Source organism: Branchiostoma lanceolatum, chromosome 15 (genome assembly GCF_035083965.1).
Source record: "Branchiostoma lanceolatum isolate klBraLanc5 chromosome 15, klBraLanc5.hap2, whole genome shotgun sequence".
In the NCBI taxonomy this organism is placed as follows: domain Eukaryota; kingdom Metazoa; phylum Chordata; class Leptocardii; order Amphioxiformes; family Branchiostomatidae; genus Branchiostoma; species Branchiostoma lanceolatum.
The window spans coordinates 3,722,123-3,742,949 of NC_089736.1; the positions used below are offsets into that span (position 1 = coordinate 3,722,123).

Below are 20,827 nucleotides of genomic sequence, written 5' to 3' on the forward strand. Positions count from 1 at the left end.
TACATTATACATTTCTCTACAATCAAAAAGTGTTGCTCATTCAGAGTCTGAGTGTTTCATTATTGTTTATGAGCAATTGCCTGTTATGTTCTGTCCATGGTGTGCAAGTTTCTTGTATATCTTTCAGAATAACATGTTCTCTCAATGAGAGATATGTGTTAACTTTTTGATGTACTTTCTGATGTGAGATGTATTTTTGTGTGATTGTTGTTTGGCTTGATATTGTACAAAATTAATGTATACTAGTAATTAAATGGACTTTTGACTTAATGTAATTTTATGTTCTTTTTTTTGCCTTACTAACAAAGCTCATGTGCTCTTGCCCCAAAGCAGGTTTTAGATCTTAAACAAATGTTGTAAATATTGTGAATGTTTGTTGTCTGATGGTAGTCATACAATTGCTCTGTGAATAGTGTTGTGTAAATTTGACATGATTTTTCTTCAATTCACACTAACATTAAAAAAAAACACATTCCTGGTCGCAAGTAATTCCTATCTTCAAACGAAATCAGATATTGCTGTCAGCTCTGTTGAGTTACAATACAGGATCTGTCCTTGGTGCTGACATTGTGATTTTTCTTTTACACCCCAGGTTATTGGAAGATGATGCTGTACACCTGACCATGTTGCTGTGAGACCTGTCTATATCCTGTGTGCCTGTCCATATTCCTGTGTGGGACCTGTCTATATCCTGTGTGGGACCTGTCCATATTCCTGTGTGAGACCTGTCTATATCCTGTGTGCCTGTCCACATTCCAGGAGGATTTGCCTGTATTCCTGTGGGACCTGTCAGCCATCTACAAGACAAGAGTACATCGGACTTTGACTGTGAGTTGCCTTAAATTTTCAGAACTCTTTCAAAAATGGGGTCTGCATGCTGCAAGGCGTAATCAGCAGTTTGAATGTTGCGCAGTTATAGAAGCCATACTGCTCAGATTAACGATAAGATAGTCTGTGCATTATGCGTGAAACGTCCAACCAGCGTGAATGAAGCGTAATACGGGGCCGTTGCTTTCCGCGTCTTGCCGTTTAATGTTCGGACCAACATCAAATGCGAAACACCTAGCCTACACAAATGAAGCGTAATACGTGGTCGCTGCTTTCCAGAATTTAGTGCAAAGCGTGGTCGGGACCTCCCATGCAGACCCCTAGAAATGGCAATGAAAAATGTTGTGAAAGGGCATTTCTGTGATCCTCTGAATTTTTAGTTCCAAACACCATTGTTAAAACTCAGGCCCTCCCTTCTGTTTGTTGTCATTTCTGAAAGAATTCACCTTATACTAACATCTAGTTTAAGGTTGTGACTAATATTTTATTGCAGATTGAATACAGTACATTTTCCTAAATGGAAGAGAGCACTTGCAATATTGTTTTTTCATTCTGTATGGCAAAGGGGGTACATCTTCAATATCATTTGCAATCTGTTTTCCCTGATATCCTCTTCATCACATTAGACTTCATCATTTTGACCTTTTTGTCTGAAATGAAAATTGTCTATGGAGAAGCAAATTAGTATCAAAGCAACAAAATATTAGGGATGAATCTTAAGTGTAATGCAACAATTGTGGAAAATAAGTACCGGTAAGTTGCAGTGATGCAAAAGAATGACAGATACATGTAGGAAATGATAAAAAGTTGTAAACATGTATATGGCAGCAATACAACATCTTTGGGATTATGAAAATTTGATTTGTAAAATTATCATCATAGCTTGTTGCTGTTTCTCTCCACCCAGTCCAGTGCAGTGCAGATTTGTTAGGAAGGAAATAAAAGCCACATGACTTAGTCTAAAGTTCCACCCTGCTTCACTTAGATTTAGAAGCTATAATTAATGTAGAGCACTGTACAAGCACTGTACCAAAACTACTGATATTTCACATGATGATTTAGACTTCTGTCTTGTTTTTTGACATCAAACAATGTAATTGTGAAGGAAGATAGCAATATAAACCTGAAGGATAAAAGGAGGTTGAAATATAATCAAGGCTAATTTCGCACTTTATTTCTCTCAATAATGTGAGTGATGAAGTGGATTTCAGGGAAAATACTTTGGTTACATGAAGACTGTTGGATATGTGTCCCATTGCTTTACAGAAAATGGAAAAGACAATGTTGTGCTTTCTGTAGAGTGAAATGTACTACAGGTAAGCTGTGATGTTTGAAAGAGAGGAATTGAGGTAAAGAATCAGCGAAACAAAGATTAATGCATTTTGGATTATTTTCAAAAATACATAATGGATTACAGACATTTTGCCCAGTGCAATTCATGGTTTCTATGTTGTTGACATCATGTGAAAATGAACATTCAGTAAATATTTTTCATAAGTATGTCTTCCAAATCTCGGCAACTTAAAAACTAATTTTATACGACAGTGTGTGCATGCATCCACAATTTGATGACACAGGAACACAGTTTGGTAAGTATTGTACAGAATACATGTACTGTATCATTGACTTTTATTCATATCATGGTGCATTGTACAGTACAGGCTTCAGGATATGCCAACTTGTTGGGATGACGCAAACTTGTTGTTCCATGTGCACGCTGCCACTTTTGCCACTTAATGCAGAATCCTTGATCATGAATCTGAAGTATTAAGCTCCCCAAACACTTATTTGTGCGTAAACCCAGACAGTTGGGCATTAAAACTGGGAATTTATCGCCGAAAACAACAAAAAGAAGCTCGGCAGATGACACAGGTGCCATGTTGGTTACATCATGGCATGTCTTAATCAGTGATCGTGCAATGCCCTTTGACCTCCAGTCCCCTGGTCGGGAACAAACTTCCAGAAGCAGCACTATTTGCAAGTATTTGTAAACCGGTTGTACCTGCGAGCGGCAGCTTCAGTGTTAAGAATTGCAAAGAAATATGTCCAAACTGTTTGGAACCACGCTAGACTCCATTTAACAGGGCCTGATTATTAAAATGGGCTACAAGACACAATCAGCATCTTGCGGTAGTCCCACAAGTCTCTCGTAAAATCCCAGGGTACGTCCGGCGAAATCTCACATGACTTTGATGCTTATCCCAAAGCCTGTACTGTACAACAATAATGAGATATGCAAGTTGACCAATAAGTAGTTAACAGTCCAGCCTGTTGTGACCACGCTCGTTCCTGGGTACCATACACTACTGAAGCTAAATGAATACATATGTCGATATTCTGCACGGCATATTTCAAACTGGCTGCAAGTTCGATGAAATGACCAAAGCTGCATGGTTAAGGTCGTTTTTACAAATTTTCTAAGAAAAAAAAAAGCATGTACGTTCATCACAAGCTATATCGTGAAGCGTTGCGTTTTAGGCAGTAAGTTTGTGTATACAGCAATTACATTCTGTGATTCCTGATTTTTTATGGTAGTTCTGTGTTCAAGTTTTTTACAGTGTACGACAAACTTGTTATCATTACCGTTTTCAAATCATTCGTATGTTGCCCAACAAAATGGTGGCCCTCCTTCACATACTCGCCAATCCTCGAATGTTCAAGGCAGAACAATGCAAGGCCTCATGTTTTTTGCTTATTTGTTGCGATACAAGATTGACGATAACTTTTTGTTTTTGTCGAAGCTTTTCGCTATGTAACTATGAGCCTGATGCATTTGGTCATTTCATTGAATTTGCACATAGTTTTGAAATATGCAGTGCAGAATATCGTGCGTTACCAATGACGGGCTGGACTGTTTACTATTTTTAAGCTAACTTACATATCCCAATTATTGTTGTACAAAAAAAAAGTCATATGAAGGAAAGTCAATGATACAAGTTTCTGAACTGTCTATGTTCCTGCCCTGGTCATCAAATTGTGGGTGCACACGCTGTTTTATCAGTTTTTAAAGGAAACAAAAGGTTTGGTTGGAAAACTTACTGTGCTAAATATACCCTGACGTCAAGTTCTCACCTATTTTACCTAATTTGCGACTCCTGTAACCGTTTGAAAATCGCGCCATAAGTGGCCCGAGGCAAAATGTGAAGGTGAGAAGCCCTCCCACCTCTGCATTTTGGGGCGTCCCGAAGTGATGTCATGTGTTTAAATGCAGCTGACAAATTCACTCTGTGGTATATTAAGTTTTCCATCCAAAACCTCTTAGGTTTCCTTTAAGAAATATAAACAGGTAGTCATGAAAGACTTATTTTTGACATGGTCAACAACATGAAAATGTCCCGTTGATGAGTTGCTTTCTGCTTCAAATGTTGAGATATCATAGTTGTTCCAAATAGCTAAGCAGTTTGACTAATCACAAAAAGAGGAATTGTGTGATCAGTACATGTTGGTGTTCAAAGCACTCCCCCTATTTGCATATGATAACATAATTAATTGGATTAAGTTTCTCCCGCCGATTCTCTTAGTGCATGGTTTCCTCTCCTAATTTGCATAAATTTGCATATTCAGGTCTCTCCTGATTTGCATACTTGGTATTCTTTGCTATTCTTGGGTAAGCAGGCCTGTAGACATTGCACTATGTACATTGTATTGTATTTTCAATGCTTTGAAAGCTTAGAATGGATGCGTTCTGTATTACTGTATTAAGTTTACTCATTTCTAAGTGTCTTCGTTCCTTTTCCCTGATCAGTCTGTGCAAATGTTCTCCCGAGGAATGTCTTTTCTGGAAGACATTGGGGCGTCGAAACCCCAGTACACAAGCACATTGACTGACAGGAAAAGGAACGAAGACACTTAGAAATGAGTAAACTTAATACAGTAATACAGAACGCATCCATTGTAAACCTTCGAAGCATTGAAAATACAATACAATGTACATAGCGCAATGTCTACAGGCCTGCTTACCCAAGAATAGCAAAGAATACCAAGTATGCAAATCAGGAGAGACCTGAATATGCAAATTTATGCAAATTAGGAGAGGAAACCATGCACTAAGAGAATCGGCGGGAGAAACTTAATCCAATTAATTATGTTATCAAATGCAAATAGGGGAAGTTCTTGGCAGGTGATGATTTGAACACATTGACTGATCACAAAGAGAGGAATTGTGCGATGAAAGATCAAACTTTGTTAGCACTGTTCAGCTTACTTGGAAAAATTATGATTTGAAGCAGAAAGCAACGTTTTCATGTTGTTGACCATGTGAAAGTCTTCTTTATTTAGATAATCTTTTATTTCTTAAAGGAAACTCAGAGGTTCGGATGGAAAACTTATTATACCAAATATACCCCAGAATGAATTTTTCAGCTCAATTCTTCTTTGATGCCCCCAAAACGCAGGTCTAGAGGTGGGAGGGCTAATATTTTGCCGCGGGAGTGATGTCGGCCACTTATGGCGCAATTTTCAAATTCCCAAATTAGGTAGAACTTGACGTCCGGGTATATTTAGCACCGTATAGTAAGTTTTCCAACCAAGCCTTTCAGTTTCCTTTGAAAACTGATATGACAGCGAATGCACCCACAATTTCATGACCAGACAGTTCGGAAACTTGTATCATTGACTTTTATTTATACTATAGTGCATGTACAATAATAATTGAGATATGTAAGTTAGCTTGGCTTGAAAATAGTGAACAGTGCAGCCTGTCATGGGTAATGCACAATATTCTGCACGGCATATTTCAAAACTATGTGCAAATTCCATGAAATGACCAAATGCATCACCAGGCTAATAAATATGTTATGCTCATATTTAAATAGAGAAAAGCTTCAACAAACTTAACACAAGTTATAGTCAATTTAGTGTCGCACCAAAAAAGGAAAGACATTAACATGGCACCAACAAAAGCTATTCCACGAGGCTTTGAGGAATGTACATATTAACATTGCCATTCTGCATTTTTCCAAACTTTTCAAGGTCGAGCAATTGCTTTTACAGTACTTACACAGTAAATTGACAAATCCTTCAGCCACTACCTTTCTAGTACATCCTGTGAATTTTTGGATAGTGGTTACAGTAGCAACTGTTGCGTCTTACAGTAAATTTGCAAATTTGGAAGAATGATTAGAACATACGTGGATTGACGAGTATGTGAAGGAGGGCTGTCTACACAGTACAAAGTTACTGTCTAAAACGCAACGCCTCATGATATAGCTTGTGATGAATATAACGTGTTTTTTTTTCTTGTTGACGCTTTGCGCGATCACTTCAAATTTGTAAAAACGACCTTAATATGCCATTTCATTAAACTTGAAATATGCCATGCAGAATATCGACATGACATTCGACGTATGTGGTCACAACAGGTTTACTATTTTTAGTCAACTTGCATATCTCATTATTGTTGTACAGTACAGGCTTTGGGATTATGCACCAAGTCATGCAGGATTTCGTGAGACGTACCTCGGAATTTGTGGATAGAGTTGTGGGACTTTAAAGGATAGTGTCTTACAGCCCATTTTGTGGTGAGAGAATCAGGCCCTGTTATCTACCATGGTTCCCAAAAGGTTTGGACATATTTCTTTGCAATCCTAAAGATTTTTAAAATAGTTCGCAAGTTCGGGGTTCACTGACCTCTAAAAAGGTTTTGCCGAATTTACTATCTAGCTATTTGTCTATCTCTAACTTACGTGCTAGTCACACAAAATTCCAGGATTTAATACATATACTGAAGCCTGTACTGTATAATGCACTATAATATGAATAAAACTCAATGATACAGTACATGCATTCTGTACAATACTTACCAAACTGTGTTCCTGTGTCATCAAATTATGGATGCATGTACTGTCATATAGAATTACTTTTTAAGTTGCCAAGATTTGTAAGACATACTTGATATGAAACATATTTTAAACTTTTCACATGTCAAGAACATCAAAACCATGAATTGCCATTTGTACTGGGCAAAATGTCCATAAATCCAAAAATGTATAACTGTATATATTTTTTTTTGAAATTCACTGATTGCTTAACTCAATTCCTGACTCTTTCAAAGTCATCACACAGATGCAGCTTACCTGTAGTACATTTCACTCTACAGAAAGCACAACATGTCTTTTCCATTTTCTGTTAAGCAATGGGACACAATTCCAATAATCATCATGTACCCAAAGTATTTTCCCTGAAATCCTCTTCATCACTCATAAAATTGTTGAGAGAAATAAAGTGAAAACCACACAAATTGATGATTCACTTGATCAATACCTTGAGTTGATGTAAATTATATACATTTGTTTATTCTTGAGAAGCTGAAATCTCCATGCATGCCCCTTTTCATTGAGGTCATGTCATAGAAGAGGTAAGAGTAAGACAAAATATAACAGATTTGTTTATTCTTGAGAAGTTCAAATCTCCATGCATGCCCTTTTTCATTGAGGCCATGTCAGAGAAGAGGTAAGAGTAAGACAAAATATAACAGATTTGTTTATTCTTGAGAAGTTCAAATCTCCATGCATGCCCTTTTTCATTGAGGTCATGTCAGAGAAGAGGTAAGGGTAAGACAAAATATAACAGAGATATAGCTCAAATCTCCATACATGCCCTTTTTCATTGAGGTCATGTCAGAGAAGAGGTAAGAGTTAGACAAAATATAACAGATTTGTTTATTCTTGAGAAGCTCAAATCTCCATGCATGCCCTTTTTCATTGAGGTCATGTCAGAGAAGAGGTAAGAGTAAGATAAAATATAACAGATTTGTTTATTCTTGATTAGCTCAAATCTCCATGCATGCCCTTTTTCATTGAGGTCATGTCAGAGAAGAGGTAAGAGTAAGATAAAATATAACATTTGTTTATTCTTGAGAAGTTCAAATCTCCATGCATGCCCTTTTTCGTTGAGGTCATGTCAGAAAATGTCAAAAAGGTGAAGTCTAACGTGATGAAGAGGATATCAGGCAACAGTCTGATTGCAAATGATATTGACGATATACCCCATTACCATACAGAATGAAAAAACAACATTGCAAGTGCTCTCTTCAAAAGGAAAATGTACTGTGTTCTCCGATGAATATCTACAATATAATATAAGTCACAACCTTAAACTAGGGATTAGTATAAGAAATGTGAAATCTTTCAGAAATGACAACAAACAGATGGGAGGGCTAGTTTTGACAATCATTTTATGGTGTTTGGAACTAAAAATTCAGAGGATCGCAGACATGCCCTTTCCCAACATTTTTTGTTGTCCTTTTTAGGGATCTGCATAAATAAATAAATTGGGAGATTGCGACTACGCTTTGTGCTGAATCCCAGAAGACCGCGGCCACGTATTACGTTCTATTAGATCATTCCGACTGAACGCTCAGCACGTATTGCACAAATTAAATGTTAAATCAAATGCTCCGGCTTCGAGTTTCGCAAAGTCTAAACGGTTGATTACGCTTTGCGGCATGCAGATCCCTATTTTGAAAGAATTCTAGAAGTACAAGCCAACTCACAGTCACAGTCCGATGTTCTCTTGTCTTGTAGATAGCTGGCAGGTCCCACAACACACACAGATAGGTCCTCCTGGAACATTCCTCCTGGAATAAGGACAGGTACACAGGACAGCCGACAGGTCCCACAGGAACACAGCAAAGTCCTTCTGGAATATCAACAGGCACACAGGATAGCCGACAGGTCCGGCATGGTCAGGTATGCAGTATCAACTTCCAGTAGCCTAGGGTGTAAAATAAAAACTCATTCAGAAAAACCACATGCCAAATCAACATATACCAACATTATTCACAGAACATACATGTCATCAGACAATATACATTTCATAACATTCGTAACATTTGTTATATTTCTAAAAACTCACAACTCCCCCTCTTTTTTCACTGCTCTGCTGATCAAAGTCTGGTTCTTCCTCCCAACAGGTTACAGACTGGTCTCTGCGGTCTCATCTTCAAGAAAGACAAACAAAAGTCAGGGCTTTGATAGCAGCAGTTGGCCTTTCTTACAACTAACATCTAGAATGTCATGCTGTATTTCATTCACTTTTCTTCAGCTGGTCTACCTGTTACCAACTACAAAAGTTTAAATTTTAGATCCAAAACTAAGCATGAACCCCCAGGATTGATCATAATTTGTGCCTAGGAAGAAAGTCTATCAAACTACAAAATTTCATTGGCAACATTGAATATGAATGTGGTATTGTGTAGGTTTATAAAAAAATTATATACAATAGCAATCTGTAATACACTTTCTTGATGGCAAAGTGCAGTTAAAACAACACAAACTAAGTTACTTGATGTTGGAAAGGAGGATACGATGTTCCATGCATTATATTGTAAGTCCTCTTCAAGTTTAGAAAAAGTATGTAAAACCTTAGCACTTTACAAGAAATACTTTGTTTTAAAAGTCTCACAGACTGAATAAAAGTTCTGAATGGGAACTGTGCATCTCTGGCTGTCTTACTGAAGTGTGAATGTAGAGTGAAGAATGTCTGTTGACTGAGGATCAGTCCATCTCATATACAGTATAGGGTATCATCCAAACAATCTTACCTGTAGAAACATTTGGACTCCCTCAGTGTTCACGAGTGTAGGTCTGGTCCAACAGGAGTCACAGCTCAAGTCCTTAAGATGCACAGCAAACTATGTATGAAAACAATTAACAGTTTAGGGCATTGACAGGGGCAACATGTGATTAGGAAAGTACATTTTATCACTAATGACTTATACAAGTTGGGCCAAAAACATTAAACAAATACAGAGATAGAAACAGTTCTTTTACAAGATCTGACAAGCTGTAGAAAGAGCCAGGCCATAACTTTCTTTCAATTTTTATTGAGAGTTCAAGCTCAACAAAATATTAATTGAATATCAAAATCCAATAAATTTGTATGACATTTTTGAAGACAAACTTCTTCACATCGAAGCAAAACCTTAGACGCCCCAATAACCATACCAACTAAGTTGGATATCAAATCAAAATAAACTGGGCACAGAGGATTGGGGAACATTTTACTTGCCGGAGTGATAAACATTCATTATAATGATATATAACTTAGCTAGTGCAACGGAGAAATGATTGACCAAACCTAACTAACTTGCAAACTTCTAACGCAGTTTCTTTCTTTCTGTGCTTCGAAGCTAATGCCCCGGCCGCCTTGTTTACGGAGTTATTGAAATCTTTATTGACACAACAAAAGTACAGCGACTTTCGTAAGGTCCTCTACAACTATACATGCAAACAACAAACAATGGGATACAAAATGATTAACCTAAGTACAAGTATATGCTTCAACATGTCGAGTTTCACGTATCACACTACTAGTTCTAAGATCTAAACATTCTTTGAAATATTTACCTATTTCCACACAGTAATAAGGGTTGCCGCCTTCTAGAATGTTTTTGAATTTATCTATAGAATGGATTATATCAAATTCTGTTGCGAAATACGCGACAATTTTGGGCGGAAAAATTTGCGGATTAAATCCTGCACACGTGCGCATTCCAACAGGTGGTCACTGAGCCAGGCGCACCACGTGGAGAGAAACAAAGATGAGACTTCTGTTATTACATTCTTTTGCACAAATGTCAACTGATACTTTCTACAATACATCATAAGTGAGACATACACATAACAGCAGTTACATTCAATGTTCTATAAGCTCACCACAAATTGCGAATATTCAAGAAAATGGGGCAAAATTAACTCCTCCCAAGCCTCACGGTCTTAAATGAAGAATTGTCGCCAGGACTTAAAAACTACACACATTTTTTAAAAAGACATAACTATCACATGCCCTTACTGGTCGCTTACAAACAATATGGACAGAATGATTTGTTATTTTACCTTGTATGAACTCGTCTTCTCCACACCACACCACGCCGCCGCCCGTTCATTTCGCCATGTTGTCTTCTCCAAATTCCACACGCCAGGAAACACACATTTTCTCATCAAGCCACCAACATTTGTCAGTTTAAGTCCACCGGGGAAGGGTCCAAACGTTGTTCTTCAAGCGCATGAAAAAAAAAGTTGAAATAAGCCTAAAAGTTGCAAACAAAGTAAAGAAAACTCCACAGCATTCCCTGTGATACAACAACAGCAGTACCAGTTTGGACCATACCCAATGTGCTTTTACACGGGGGTGTAAAATTGCCACATCTAATTTTTGTTATTGATTCCTATTCATACATTGACCGGTACATTTTATCACCAGGTTTAATCGAAAATGTCTCAAAAAATAATTGTTATGGTGGTCATTTCATTACTTCAGACTGTACTTATACGCGTCGAACATATCGTCTATCTTGGCATGTCTCCCATGATACGTTATCAGTTGGACCGATCCAGTTCAACCAATGATAGCTTGCGACACTTCCCCGAGATACAAAACACGCGTCCATGTGCCTCATTAATTCAGCCTTTTTTATGGTCCTTTTTTAGCGTCCTCTATCTCTCAGCCAGCCAACTGCAGCATTGCGAACCGTGATTAACCGCACCGTTGCACGGATAACGCCGCGGCCGGCAAGCAGGTCGTGTACAGGTTTCTTGGGTAAACCAAATCAAAATGGCATCGGAAAGGAGACACAGTAGGGCTCGGAATACTTTGGAAAACCGATGAATGGTAAAGAATTTCTCAAAGTGAAGGAGAAATATCTGTGACAGTCACGGTCACTACACAATACACACAGTTTGCGGGCACCATCTGTTTTCAAAAGTATTTCGAGCACTAATGTGTCCCCATTCAAATAACTTTTGGCTCTACACGACCTGCTTGGTGTATAACGTTTACTTGCAACGGTGCGGATGATCACGGTTCGCAACACTGCAGTTGGCGGGCTTAGAGATAGAGGGCGCTAAAACATGACCGTAAAATAAGATGAATTAATGAAGTACACAAACGTGTGTAGTGGTGCCTTGCATCAACATGCATGTAAAGTTGGACAGTTGCCAGCGCTGTCTGGTATTTCCAAAAGATCTGGAAGCAACAGCACCACACGTTTGCCAAGTTATAACACTATAAGACCCCCGGTTTGCAAAAATGACAGCGTTTATCGTGTCATTTATTTAAATGCTCTTCTCCAAGATCCTCGAACTCGCCGCGCGCGGTACAATGACGCTACTCTTATCTATCTTGACATGCCTCCCACAATACGGTGTTGGCTGCCAAACTTTAAATCATCAGTTGGACCGATCCTGTCTGTCCATCACAATTAGCAGTTCAACCGATGATAGCCAAGGAGGGTCTACAACCAAGGTGCTTAGCAAACTCGTTCATTTAATATCATAATATCAGGTGTATTTGCAGCCAGTGCCACAGGCAGGTACCCAATGTATAGGGTAATGAGGCTGTTTAACGTGTTCGAGGCACCTCCTCGAGCACGGGACCCCCGTTTTACGTCCCTCCCGGAAATTTAACGCTAGGAACCATAAATTATACGCTTACATTAATCCAAAGTGGCGCTAACATATCCACAAACCAAACACAGCGTGTGTAGCCATATTTTAGACGCAAAGAAGGGCGTTAACGAAAGTCAATTGGATTTTAGATCGACAGTCGGTTATACTGTGTTGTTTTCACGAAAATTGGATAATCAGGGCATAGAAAGATTTCAAGGTTGACCTTTACGGACCTCGGGTCACGTCAGAAGGTCACTACATTATCCTGGTTACCCAGCTTAAAACCATATTGCACAGTACAACCGATTGTCGATCTAAAACATAATGAATTCCTCCTGAAATCGATTACTTCTTTTTTTGACACCTAGAACAGGGCTTGATGCAATATATTTGGCTTTTGTAATTGGTAGCATCACAAGGGGCACTGTAACCGTGTAAACAAACTGGTTTGCTGCGAACCTTGGTTGTAGTATCTCAGACAGCCGTATAGCGTCTCTCTTGCACCGCGCCGACTGCACATATGGTACATTGATAATGGATGACAATTATTGACTTCTCCTTGCGTATCAACAATGCCATGTCTCCCACAATACGGTGTTGGATGTCAAACTTGGAGCGATTCTGTCAGTCCATCACAATTAGCAGTTCAATCGATGATAGCCAATGAGGCTCTACAACACCTGCTTGGTGTATCCATATCATGCCTTGCAACCGTGCGGTTGATCACGGTTCACAATGCTGCAGTTAGCGGGCTGAGAGATAGAGGGCGCTAAAACATAACCGTGAAATAAGCGGAATTAATGAGGCACACAAACGTGTATGTAGTGGTGCCTTGCATTAACTTTGTAAAAACAAATGATGGGTAAAGAATTTCCCAAAGTGAAGGAACTGTCACGGTATACTATAAAACACAATTTGCGGGCACCATCGGTTTTCAAAAGTATTCGAGCCCTGATGTGTCTCCTTTCAAATAATTTTTTGATTCCGTTTTACCCAAGGAGGTTCTACAATACCTGCTTGGTGTCTCCTATCCTTGCAACCGTGCGATTGATCACGGTTCACAATGCTGCAGTTGGCGGGCTGAGAGATAGAGGGCGCTAAAACATGACCGTAAAATAAGATGAATTAATGAAGTACACAAACGTGTGTAGTGGTGCCTTGCATCAACATGCATGTAAATTTGGACAGTTGCCAGCGCAGTTTGGTATTTCCAAAAGATCTGGAAGCAACAGCACCACACGTTTGCCAAGTTATAACACTATAAGACCCCCGGTTTGCAAAAATGACAGCGTTTATCGTGTCATTTATTTAAATGCTCTTCTCCAAGATCCTCGAACTCGCCGCGCGCGGTACAATGACGCCACTCTTATCTATCTTGGCATGTCTCCCACAATACGCTGTTGGCTGCCAAGCTTAATCATCAGTTGGACCGATCCTGTCTGCCCATCACAATTAGCTGTTCAACCGATGATAGCCAAGAAGGGTCTACAACCAAGGTGCTTAGCAAACTCATTCATTTAACGCTAGGAACCATAAATTATACTGTTACATTACTCCAAAGTGGCGCTAACATATCCACAAACCAAAGACAGTGTGTAACCATATTTTAGCTGCAAAGAAGGGCGTTAACGAAAGTAAATTGGATTTTAGATCGACAGTCGGTTATACTGTGTTGTTTTCACGAAAAATGGATAATCAGGGCATGGAAAGATTTCAAGGTTGACCTTTACGGACCTCGGGTCACGTCAGAAGGTCACTACATTATCCTGGTTACCCAGCTTAAAACCATATTGCACAGTACAACCGATTGTCGATCTAAAACATAATGAATTCCTCCTGAAATCGATTACTTTTTTTTTACACCTAGAACAGGGCTTGATGCAATATAATTGGTTTTTGTAATTGGTAGCATCACAAGGGGCACTGTAACCGTGTAAACAAACAGGTTTGCTGCGAACCTTGGTTGTAGTACCTCAGACAGACGTGTAGCGTCTCTCTTGTACCGCGCCGACTGCACATATGGTACATTGATAATGGATGACAATTATTGACTTCTCCTTGCGTATCAACAATGCCATGTCTCCCACAATACGGTGTTGGATGTCAAACTTGGAGCGATTCTGTCAGTCCATCACAATTAGCAGTTCAACCGATGATTGCCAATGAGGCTCTACAACACCTGCTTGGTGTATCCATATCATGCCTTGCAACCGTGCGGTTGATCGCGGTTCACAATGCTGCAGTTAGCGGACTGAGAGATAGAGAGCGCTAAAACATGACCGTGAAAGAAGCTGAATTAATGAGGCACACGGACGAGTGTTTTGTATCTCGGGAAAGAGGACGCGTGTAGTGGTGCCTTGAAGTTATAACACTATAAGACTCCCGTTTGTACATGACCGGGTTTATCTTGTCATTTATTCAAATGCTCTTCTTGAACTCGCCGCACGTGGTACAATAATGCCACTAGTACTGTTACTCAGTGGAATAAGATAGAACTGCATCTAAGCCGTCAATCTTGTTATGTCGAAGTTGATTGGTCCATCAAAATGAATTGACCAATTGGTGTAGACTTGTGTTTGGTCTGCGGGAGTATAACACTAAGTAATCCGAATAAGCTGTATGATAACCAATGGGTAAGTCCAATTGATTTCTAATCGTAATCATTGGCTTTTTGTAATGTCTCTTTTGATTGGTTAGATCTAGCATTGCCTCTGGTCAAGTCTGTGATGCTGGAACATTTATATCCTTAGCTGCTAGTAGCCTGGTTGCCATCCTATTTCTACCGGGGCTCCTACACTCGCTACCCTAAGAAGTAGGAGCCCCGGTAGAAATAGGATGGCACCCAGGCTAAGCTGCTAGAGGTCGCTCTTAAATACCCAATGTAAAATCGAATTAGAATATTACACGTTGTGGCATTCTTTTTAATCCGCTTGATGACGCCCTTGACATGCAGCGAAAAATACGGCGATCATCGATTGTAGCCGTTGAATTGTTTACTCCGTGGCCTTTCACATCTTCTTTGAGTTTGGCATTCCATATATTAGTTATAGTATCCGTTTTCCGAAATATCTTTACGCAGTTTACGGCATATCATTTGCTCATTTTGTAGCTGCTTTGCACACTTTACAAACAAAATAGTAATTACTTTGTGTCCTACGGACTCTTGTTCTGTCTATAATGATTGTAATTCTGACAAAGTGTTTACTTACTGTTTTATTGAAAACAAGAATAAAAGACTTGTTGGCTGTGATAAGTTGTGTCGCTTCAATTCATCTTACATGTTTCAAATTTGAAAATGTGTGTTTATTTTTTTCCTAGTGGAAGTGCACATTTTGCCTTTTTTTCTTTCTCTATGACGTTAAAACAGAAAAAAATACATATATGCGGGTAGAATCTACGTACATGTATCAACATTCTCGTGGGAGGGGGAAAGGGGGACATGTTCAAAAGATAAACTAGTGAAATGATTAATGCAAATGAGGTCCTTATTTGTATAATAAATAGAAAACATTTATGATATGCCACTCGAAAAGGTTAACATCGATCAGTCGGCGAAGGTATGGGGTCGTGGGACTCTAGTTACCACTGTAATGTACAACATTGAACATATGTTTCAATACCAGATGTGTTAGTTTGTCTTAAGTCATAAACGAGTGTTGCAAAGCTACAATAACGAAAATCATCATCAATGCTGTGACTAGCCCCCTGTTTTAGTGATTGCACAAATCTGTGTGGCCCAAGGGCTACTGAAACGGAGATGGGCGTCGCCCTATGCACCATCGGTGCGGGAAGGAACTTTGACTTTGACTTTTCTTTTTTACTGTGACATGAAAAATTGATCGTGAGGTTACACCTCAGTATAAGCTTGCATGTTTTGCACAAGTCTATTAGGGATACCAAGTCTTTTTGCAACTACATGTATATATGTGAGGCCGGCTAAGTCCTCTGGCATTTTATCCAGTCTATTTGGCCAACTTCTTCTTTCAGCAACACGTAGAGTCCAGTAGAGAGTAACCTAAGACTTTAGTCACCCTTTGGGTTTCCATGAAGGGCAGTGGAAGGAGATTTTGTGGTATTTTGACCACATTTCAAACACTCTCTTCTCGGCGAAGAAGCGATGTACAAGTTTTGCCTGTCCCTCCATCCATTTATACTCGTCGCACTCTTTCCTGTAGTTCTTGTGTGAACTGGCGAAGTAATGATACGCTGCTGGGTAGGCATTCGGGTCCCTGCAAGCAATAACATTATAATTTTTAACCTCATTGCAATTTCATTCCCAACGGCTAATTGAGGACGAACAAGTACATGGAGATACATGTACATGGAAATGGAAATAGTTATCTATTCTACTGTGAAAGTCCTATGCTAACTAGGTTGACTATGGTTGGGTTTGACTTCTTTTTTGAAGGCAGTGGAAAATGGAGTGACCCACGTTTTGAATTATAAGTGGGTTGGTTGATTTTAGTAGAAAGATGGATTTTTGTAAATTTTTCAAATGGTAAAAGCTAGGAGAATCTATGGAAGCTGTTTTATAACAGCATCTCTGGTTAACAGCCAAGGTTGGCTTGAAGAAATTGACACGGTTGCAAAGGGCTAGGCCTACTGACAAAGACAATACATTACAATGGACAGCATAACGAGCAATAACAAGCTACCTACATATTTAATAACACGGAAATCTGTCGTTCCTTTGTTCACTTAGTCTCCTTGGAAGATTTTGACATAAACGCCAATGCAGTTCCAGCGCCACATACCAGGAGCCCCAAAATCAACCTTGACCTCCCAACGCCTACCCACGTACCAAATATCTTTACAATCCATCCAGATATTCTTGAGTTATGCTGACTACAAGCGTCCGGACACACACACAAACACGCACGCAAACAAACACGCTCAATACAATATCTCCATGAAAAAAATCTCCATTTTTCATGGAGATAACAATATCTTTAATACATGAACATATCAAAAATAGTGGCCTCACGAGCAGCTGTCTCCGTTGCTCATCCCGTACACTCTGACCTGACCGCACATTTCTGTAGCCAGGACCATCGTGAACCAACCTGTACTCAGGAAGATCTCGTGTCCGGTCCGTCTGTGGTAAAAAAACACAGAGAATATTTAAAAGACAATGTAAAGACAATGACATGATATATGACAATGAAAAGTACATTTATATCGTATATCTTTTACTTACTTTGACTTATACTGTTTAGGAATACATAAAAAAAATACATTATATGAACGCTCACAAGCACACCCATTTGTATACATATGTGTAGATACAAACACAATCATGCACGAGCACACACACACACACACAAACGCACACACACACACATACGCACACACACACACACACACACACACATATACAAACACACGCACACACACACACACACAAACCTGCAATACAGATACAGACACGGACGGCAATGGACACATAAAAAATCAACATCCCCTTTTGCTGAAAGGCAGAAAGGAGTAAAGCCATTGGATTACTCACCCGGTTTGTATTCCTGTCTCTTTATCAAACAGTGTGTGAGCATAACTCATTCTCGCTGGTGTTAGCATGTAGAACTCAACGCCCTTCGATTCCTTAGTTAGCCGTGATAAATGGCCGTATGCCTTCCCGCCTATCCTCATGGTATCGTCCGGACCCCATACGACCACTTTAGACCGGTTTTGTCTCGAGAAGATGTGTGTGATCTCCTTTAAAGCATAGGTGAAGCTGCTGTGCGTGACCACGCGGACTGTAGTTCTGGTTCCGACGTGCTTTTCATACCCTTCAACGGGAGCGTGGTTCATGCGTATCACACACTCCGCCTGGTCGATTTCTGCTCCGGCCGTGTAGTTCAGGACATGACCAGATGTGGACACCAAGGCACACACACTACAGCGCATGTTAAAGGCCTGTGGAGTAACACATTAGATATACATTTATTGGACTTGGAAAAGGCAGAACGTAAGATCGAGTAATAACACGCTATTTGCACACACTTGCATATTAGTATTCACTGTAGCAATGTACCACATTCACATATTGTGCTATTATAATGACCTGTACTTAGCTTGTAAGAGCAGAAGCGTACGGTAAAGGTCTTTCTAGTCTGAGAGAGAGAGGGGGAGGGAGAGAGAGGGGGAGAGAGAGTGTGTGTGTGTCTGTGTGTGTGTGTGTGTGTGTGCGTGCGTGCGTGTGTCTGTCTGTGTGTGTGTGTGTGTGGGGTGGGGGGGGGTGGGTGTGAGAAAGAGAGAGAAAGAAAGAAAGAGAGAGAGGGAGGGAGACAGAAAGAGCGAGCGAGAGAGAGAGTTTCACATATATATATATATAGAGAGAGAGAGAGAGAGAGAGGGAGAGAGAGAGAGAGAGGGGGGGGGGGGGGAGAGAGAGAGAGAGACTCACCTCCTTGTCTTTCAGCACGTTGACGTATCCACTGAGCGGGTTGGTGAGGTTGAACGGTGCCGGATGGACCGGACCGGGCGGTCTGGTAGGGGCGGCGGTCGTGTTCGGGACTCCAGTCGGAACTTCTGTCTGTTGTGAAAGTCTTTTACCCAGTGCAGCGTGCCACAGCGGCTGGGTTCTCAGCTCTCCGAGATACAAGTACGTGGGAACGTACAGTAAGGTGCAGAGCGTGAATCCCACCACTATTCCAGCCAGAAACGGTCTTTTGTCCTATGAGTGAGGGACAACATGGGGCAATTTATCAAAGCTTCACATGAATGGACAGATATAGGTTCAAACAGACAAATAAACAAAACTTAGAAAATAACAGCAGAGGTTCTATCCGCGTATTGCATTTTCAAGTTCTCACTGAAATGACGCCCTGTGTGTGATACGTAGATCATCTTATCATGCTGTGACAACGTGGTTCAAGCGCCACTTACTGACCAGTCTACCTGGTCCGGACCTTTTAGCCTAGCCTAGGTACCATATCATATTTCCCTTGGTTTGACGGGGAAAGTGGGTGACAGGGAAACGACCTGATATCAATATTACAAAGTTTATTGCAAGTTCTTGCAAGTACATTTAACATGAAAAGACGGACAGACAATGGGTAACAATATATAACATGTGACTATTCTAGTCTAAATACTGACACTAAATTCTAACTTATTAGGTTTGACTTCATTTTCCGAGACAGTGGAAGACGAAGAATCCCTCTTTTTCTGTAATGTGTGGGTTTTGTGATGTTAAGAGGAGAGTAGTTTTATTTTTGTCTGTAAACGTGGAGAAATTAGGATGGAAATTGGTAGCCTCTTTAAACAGCTCATTTCTTTCTGATATCAATGTTATGCCCTAATAGCGCTGGGTGTTATTAAAAAATACACCGGCAGGGGGGGTCGTCCGTCGCCCTGGGTGACAATGCATCTGAGCGGTCACTGGCCCCCACTCCAACCTCACAGGTACACTACATTGACAACAGTACACCATCGACCACGTTAACTTAGTGCTGACTATAGCTAGTCACCATGGGTACTCACCTTGTAGTTAGAACACGGGGCCATGATGGTAGGCGGTGTGTGTCCGTCGGCTCAGTCGGACAGGTAGCACACGCCGGCGTGACCCAGTTGACTCCTGTAGACGGTTACGAAGAACTCGTTTACTAATGAATCAAGCCTTGCTTCTACTAGAACCGCCACGCAGTACTACAGACATGATACGATGCCTTTGGTCCGTGGAATACCGCATACTAGTGTCGACCGTACTGTCTCAGAACATTAGAAAGAACCGACTGTCTTGTTACGCATTCTTCATTTGTTCCGAGCAGGTACAGATAGGCTTGCCCCGGGCGCTACCTGACCCAGTTTTCCTAATACTAGCACTGCCCATAATACACCTTAATGCAGTGTGATAGTACAGATGAATAGTGGAGATGAAATTGTTGAACTGAAGCGGCCCAAACGATACAGACATGTTGGAAATGAGTCCAATGTTGCTTAGTTTTAATTTTAACACAAGATAAATGGGAATGGTGCCTCAAGGCATATTCTGATATCTGAGAAAATAGTGACCCCCCCCCCCACACACACACACACTAAAACTGGCATGGCGATGGATTTAGAATTGCAATGCTTCATTTTTTTAGGTCTTCTTTGTAATGTACAAAATACAAATACCAAGTTTTACAGTGACTTTTGATCATCTTAGACAAATTTGTCGTCTTTTGGTTGAAACATATGTACAAGAAACAGACGACAGAACCCATATGTTTTGGGACAAAACAAGCTGGATGGAAAGGAAGATCTAACGTTATATCATACAAGTGCACTCGGAGGAAATGTACTATGCAATTGTGAACGTTTTTACAAACCTGAACTTCAGATGACTGGATACAGTTGAAAACGACACACCGGCGTAATCCTGGGCTGTTCTATTTCTGACGAATCACCGTGATAATTCTTGCTCACCTGGATTTGCAAACGGTACAAGCCAGTCTGTCTTAGAACCACTTACACTTACCATCGATCTATTGTTACAGTGCATGCAGTAGACTACTACCAACGAGACACGGAATCCATACCTAATGTCAACAACAAGGCCTTGTTATTCAAATGACATGCAGATGATTGTTCTACTGGCATCACCCCGTTTTCTGGCCATGTTTTCCTTG

At 40.2% G+C, this 20,827-nt stretch overlaps 1 protein-coding gene and 1 long non-coding RNA gene across 2 annotated transcripts; one reads left to right on the top strand and one right to left on the bottom strand.

Moving 5' to 3' along the window:
* Positions 1 to 723: 723 nt before the first annotated feature.
* LOC136421244 (uncharacterized) lies at positions 724 to 9,005 on the top strand. The gene is made up of 3 exons (XR_010753405.1): positions 724 to 828; positions 8,352 to 8,516; positions 8,741 to 9,005. It is a non-coding gene; the product is annotated as an uncharacterized lncRNA (long non-coding RNA).
* A 6,410-nt stretch (positions 9,006 to 15,415) lies between these two features.
* Positions 15,416 to 20,659, bottom strand: LOC136421245 (alpha-N-acetyl-neuraminyl-2,3-beta-galactosyl-1,3-N-acetyl-galactosaminide alpha-2,6-sialyltransferase-like). The gene is made up of 6 exons (XM_066408464.1): positions 20,528 to 20,659; positions 19,698 to 19,791; positions 18,619 to 18,888; positions 17,722 to 18,128; positions 17,200 to 17,310; positions 15,416 to 16,444 (listed from the first exon to the last, which is right to left on the bottom strand). The coding sequence occupies exons 2-6, from the start codon at positions 19,719 to 19,721 to the stop codon at positions 16,243 to 16,245; spliced, it is 1,014 nt and encodes a 337-aa protein (XP_066264561.1). The 5' UTR covers positions 19,722 to 19,791; positions 20,528 to 20,659; the 3' UTR covers positions 15,416 to 16,242.
* Between the last annotated feature and the right edge of the window lie 168 nt (positions 20,660 to 20,827).

What these genes read in the sequence shown, in the direction of transcription:
- LOC136421245 (XM_066408464.1), bottom strand. Translation starts at nt 19,721, where the DNA reads ATGGCCCCGTGTTCTAACTACAAG. An exon ending in GAGACAGGAATACAAACCGG is followed by an intron (nt 17,311 to 17,721) that starts GTGAGTAATCCA and finishes TTTTTACCACAG; the next exon opens with ACGGACCGGACACGAGATCT. An exon ending in AGCAACGGAGACAGCTGCTC is followed by an intron (nt 16,445 to 17,199) that starts GTGAGGCCACTA and finishes TATTGCTTGCAG; the next exon opens with GGACCCGAATGCCTACCCAG.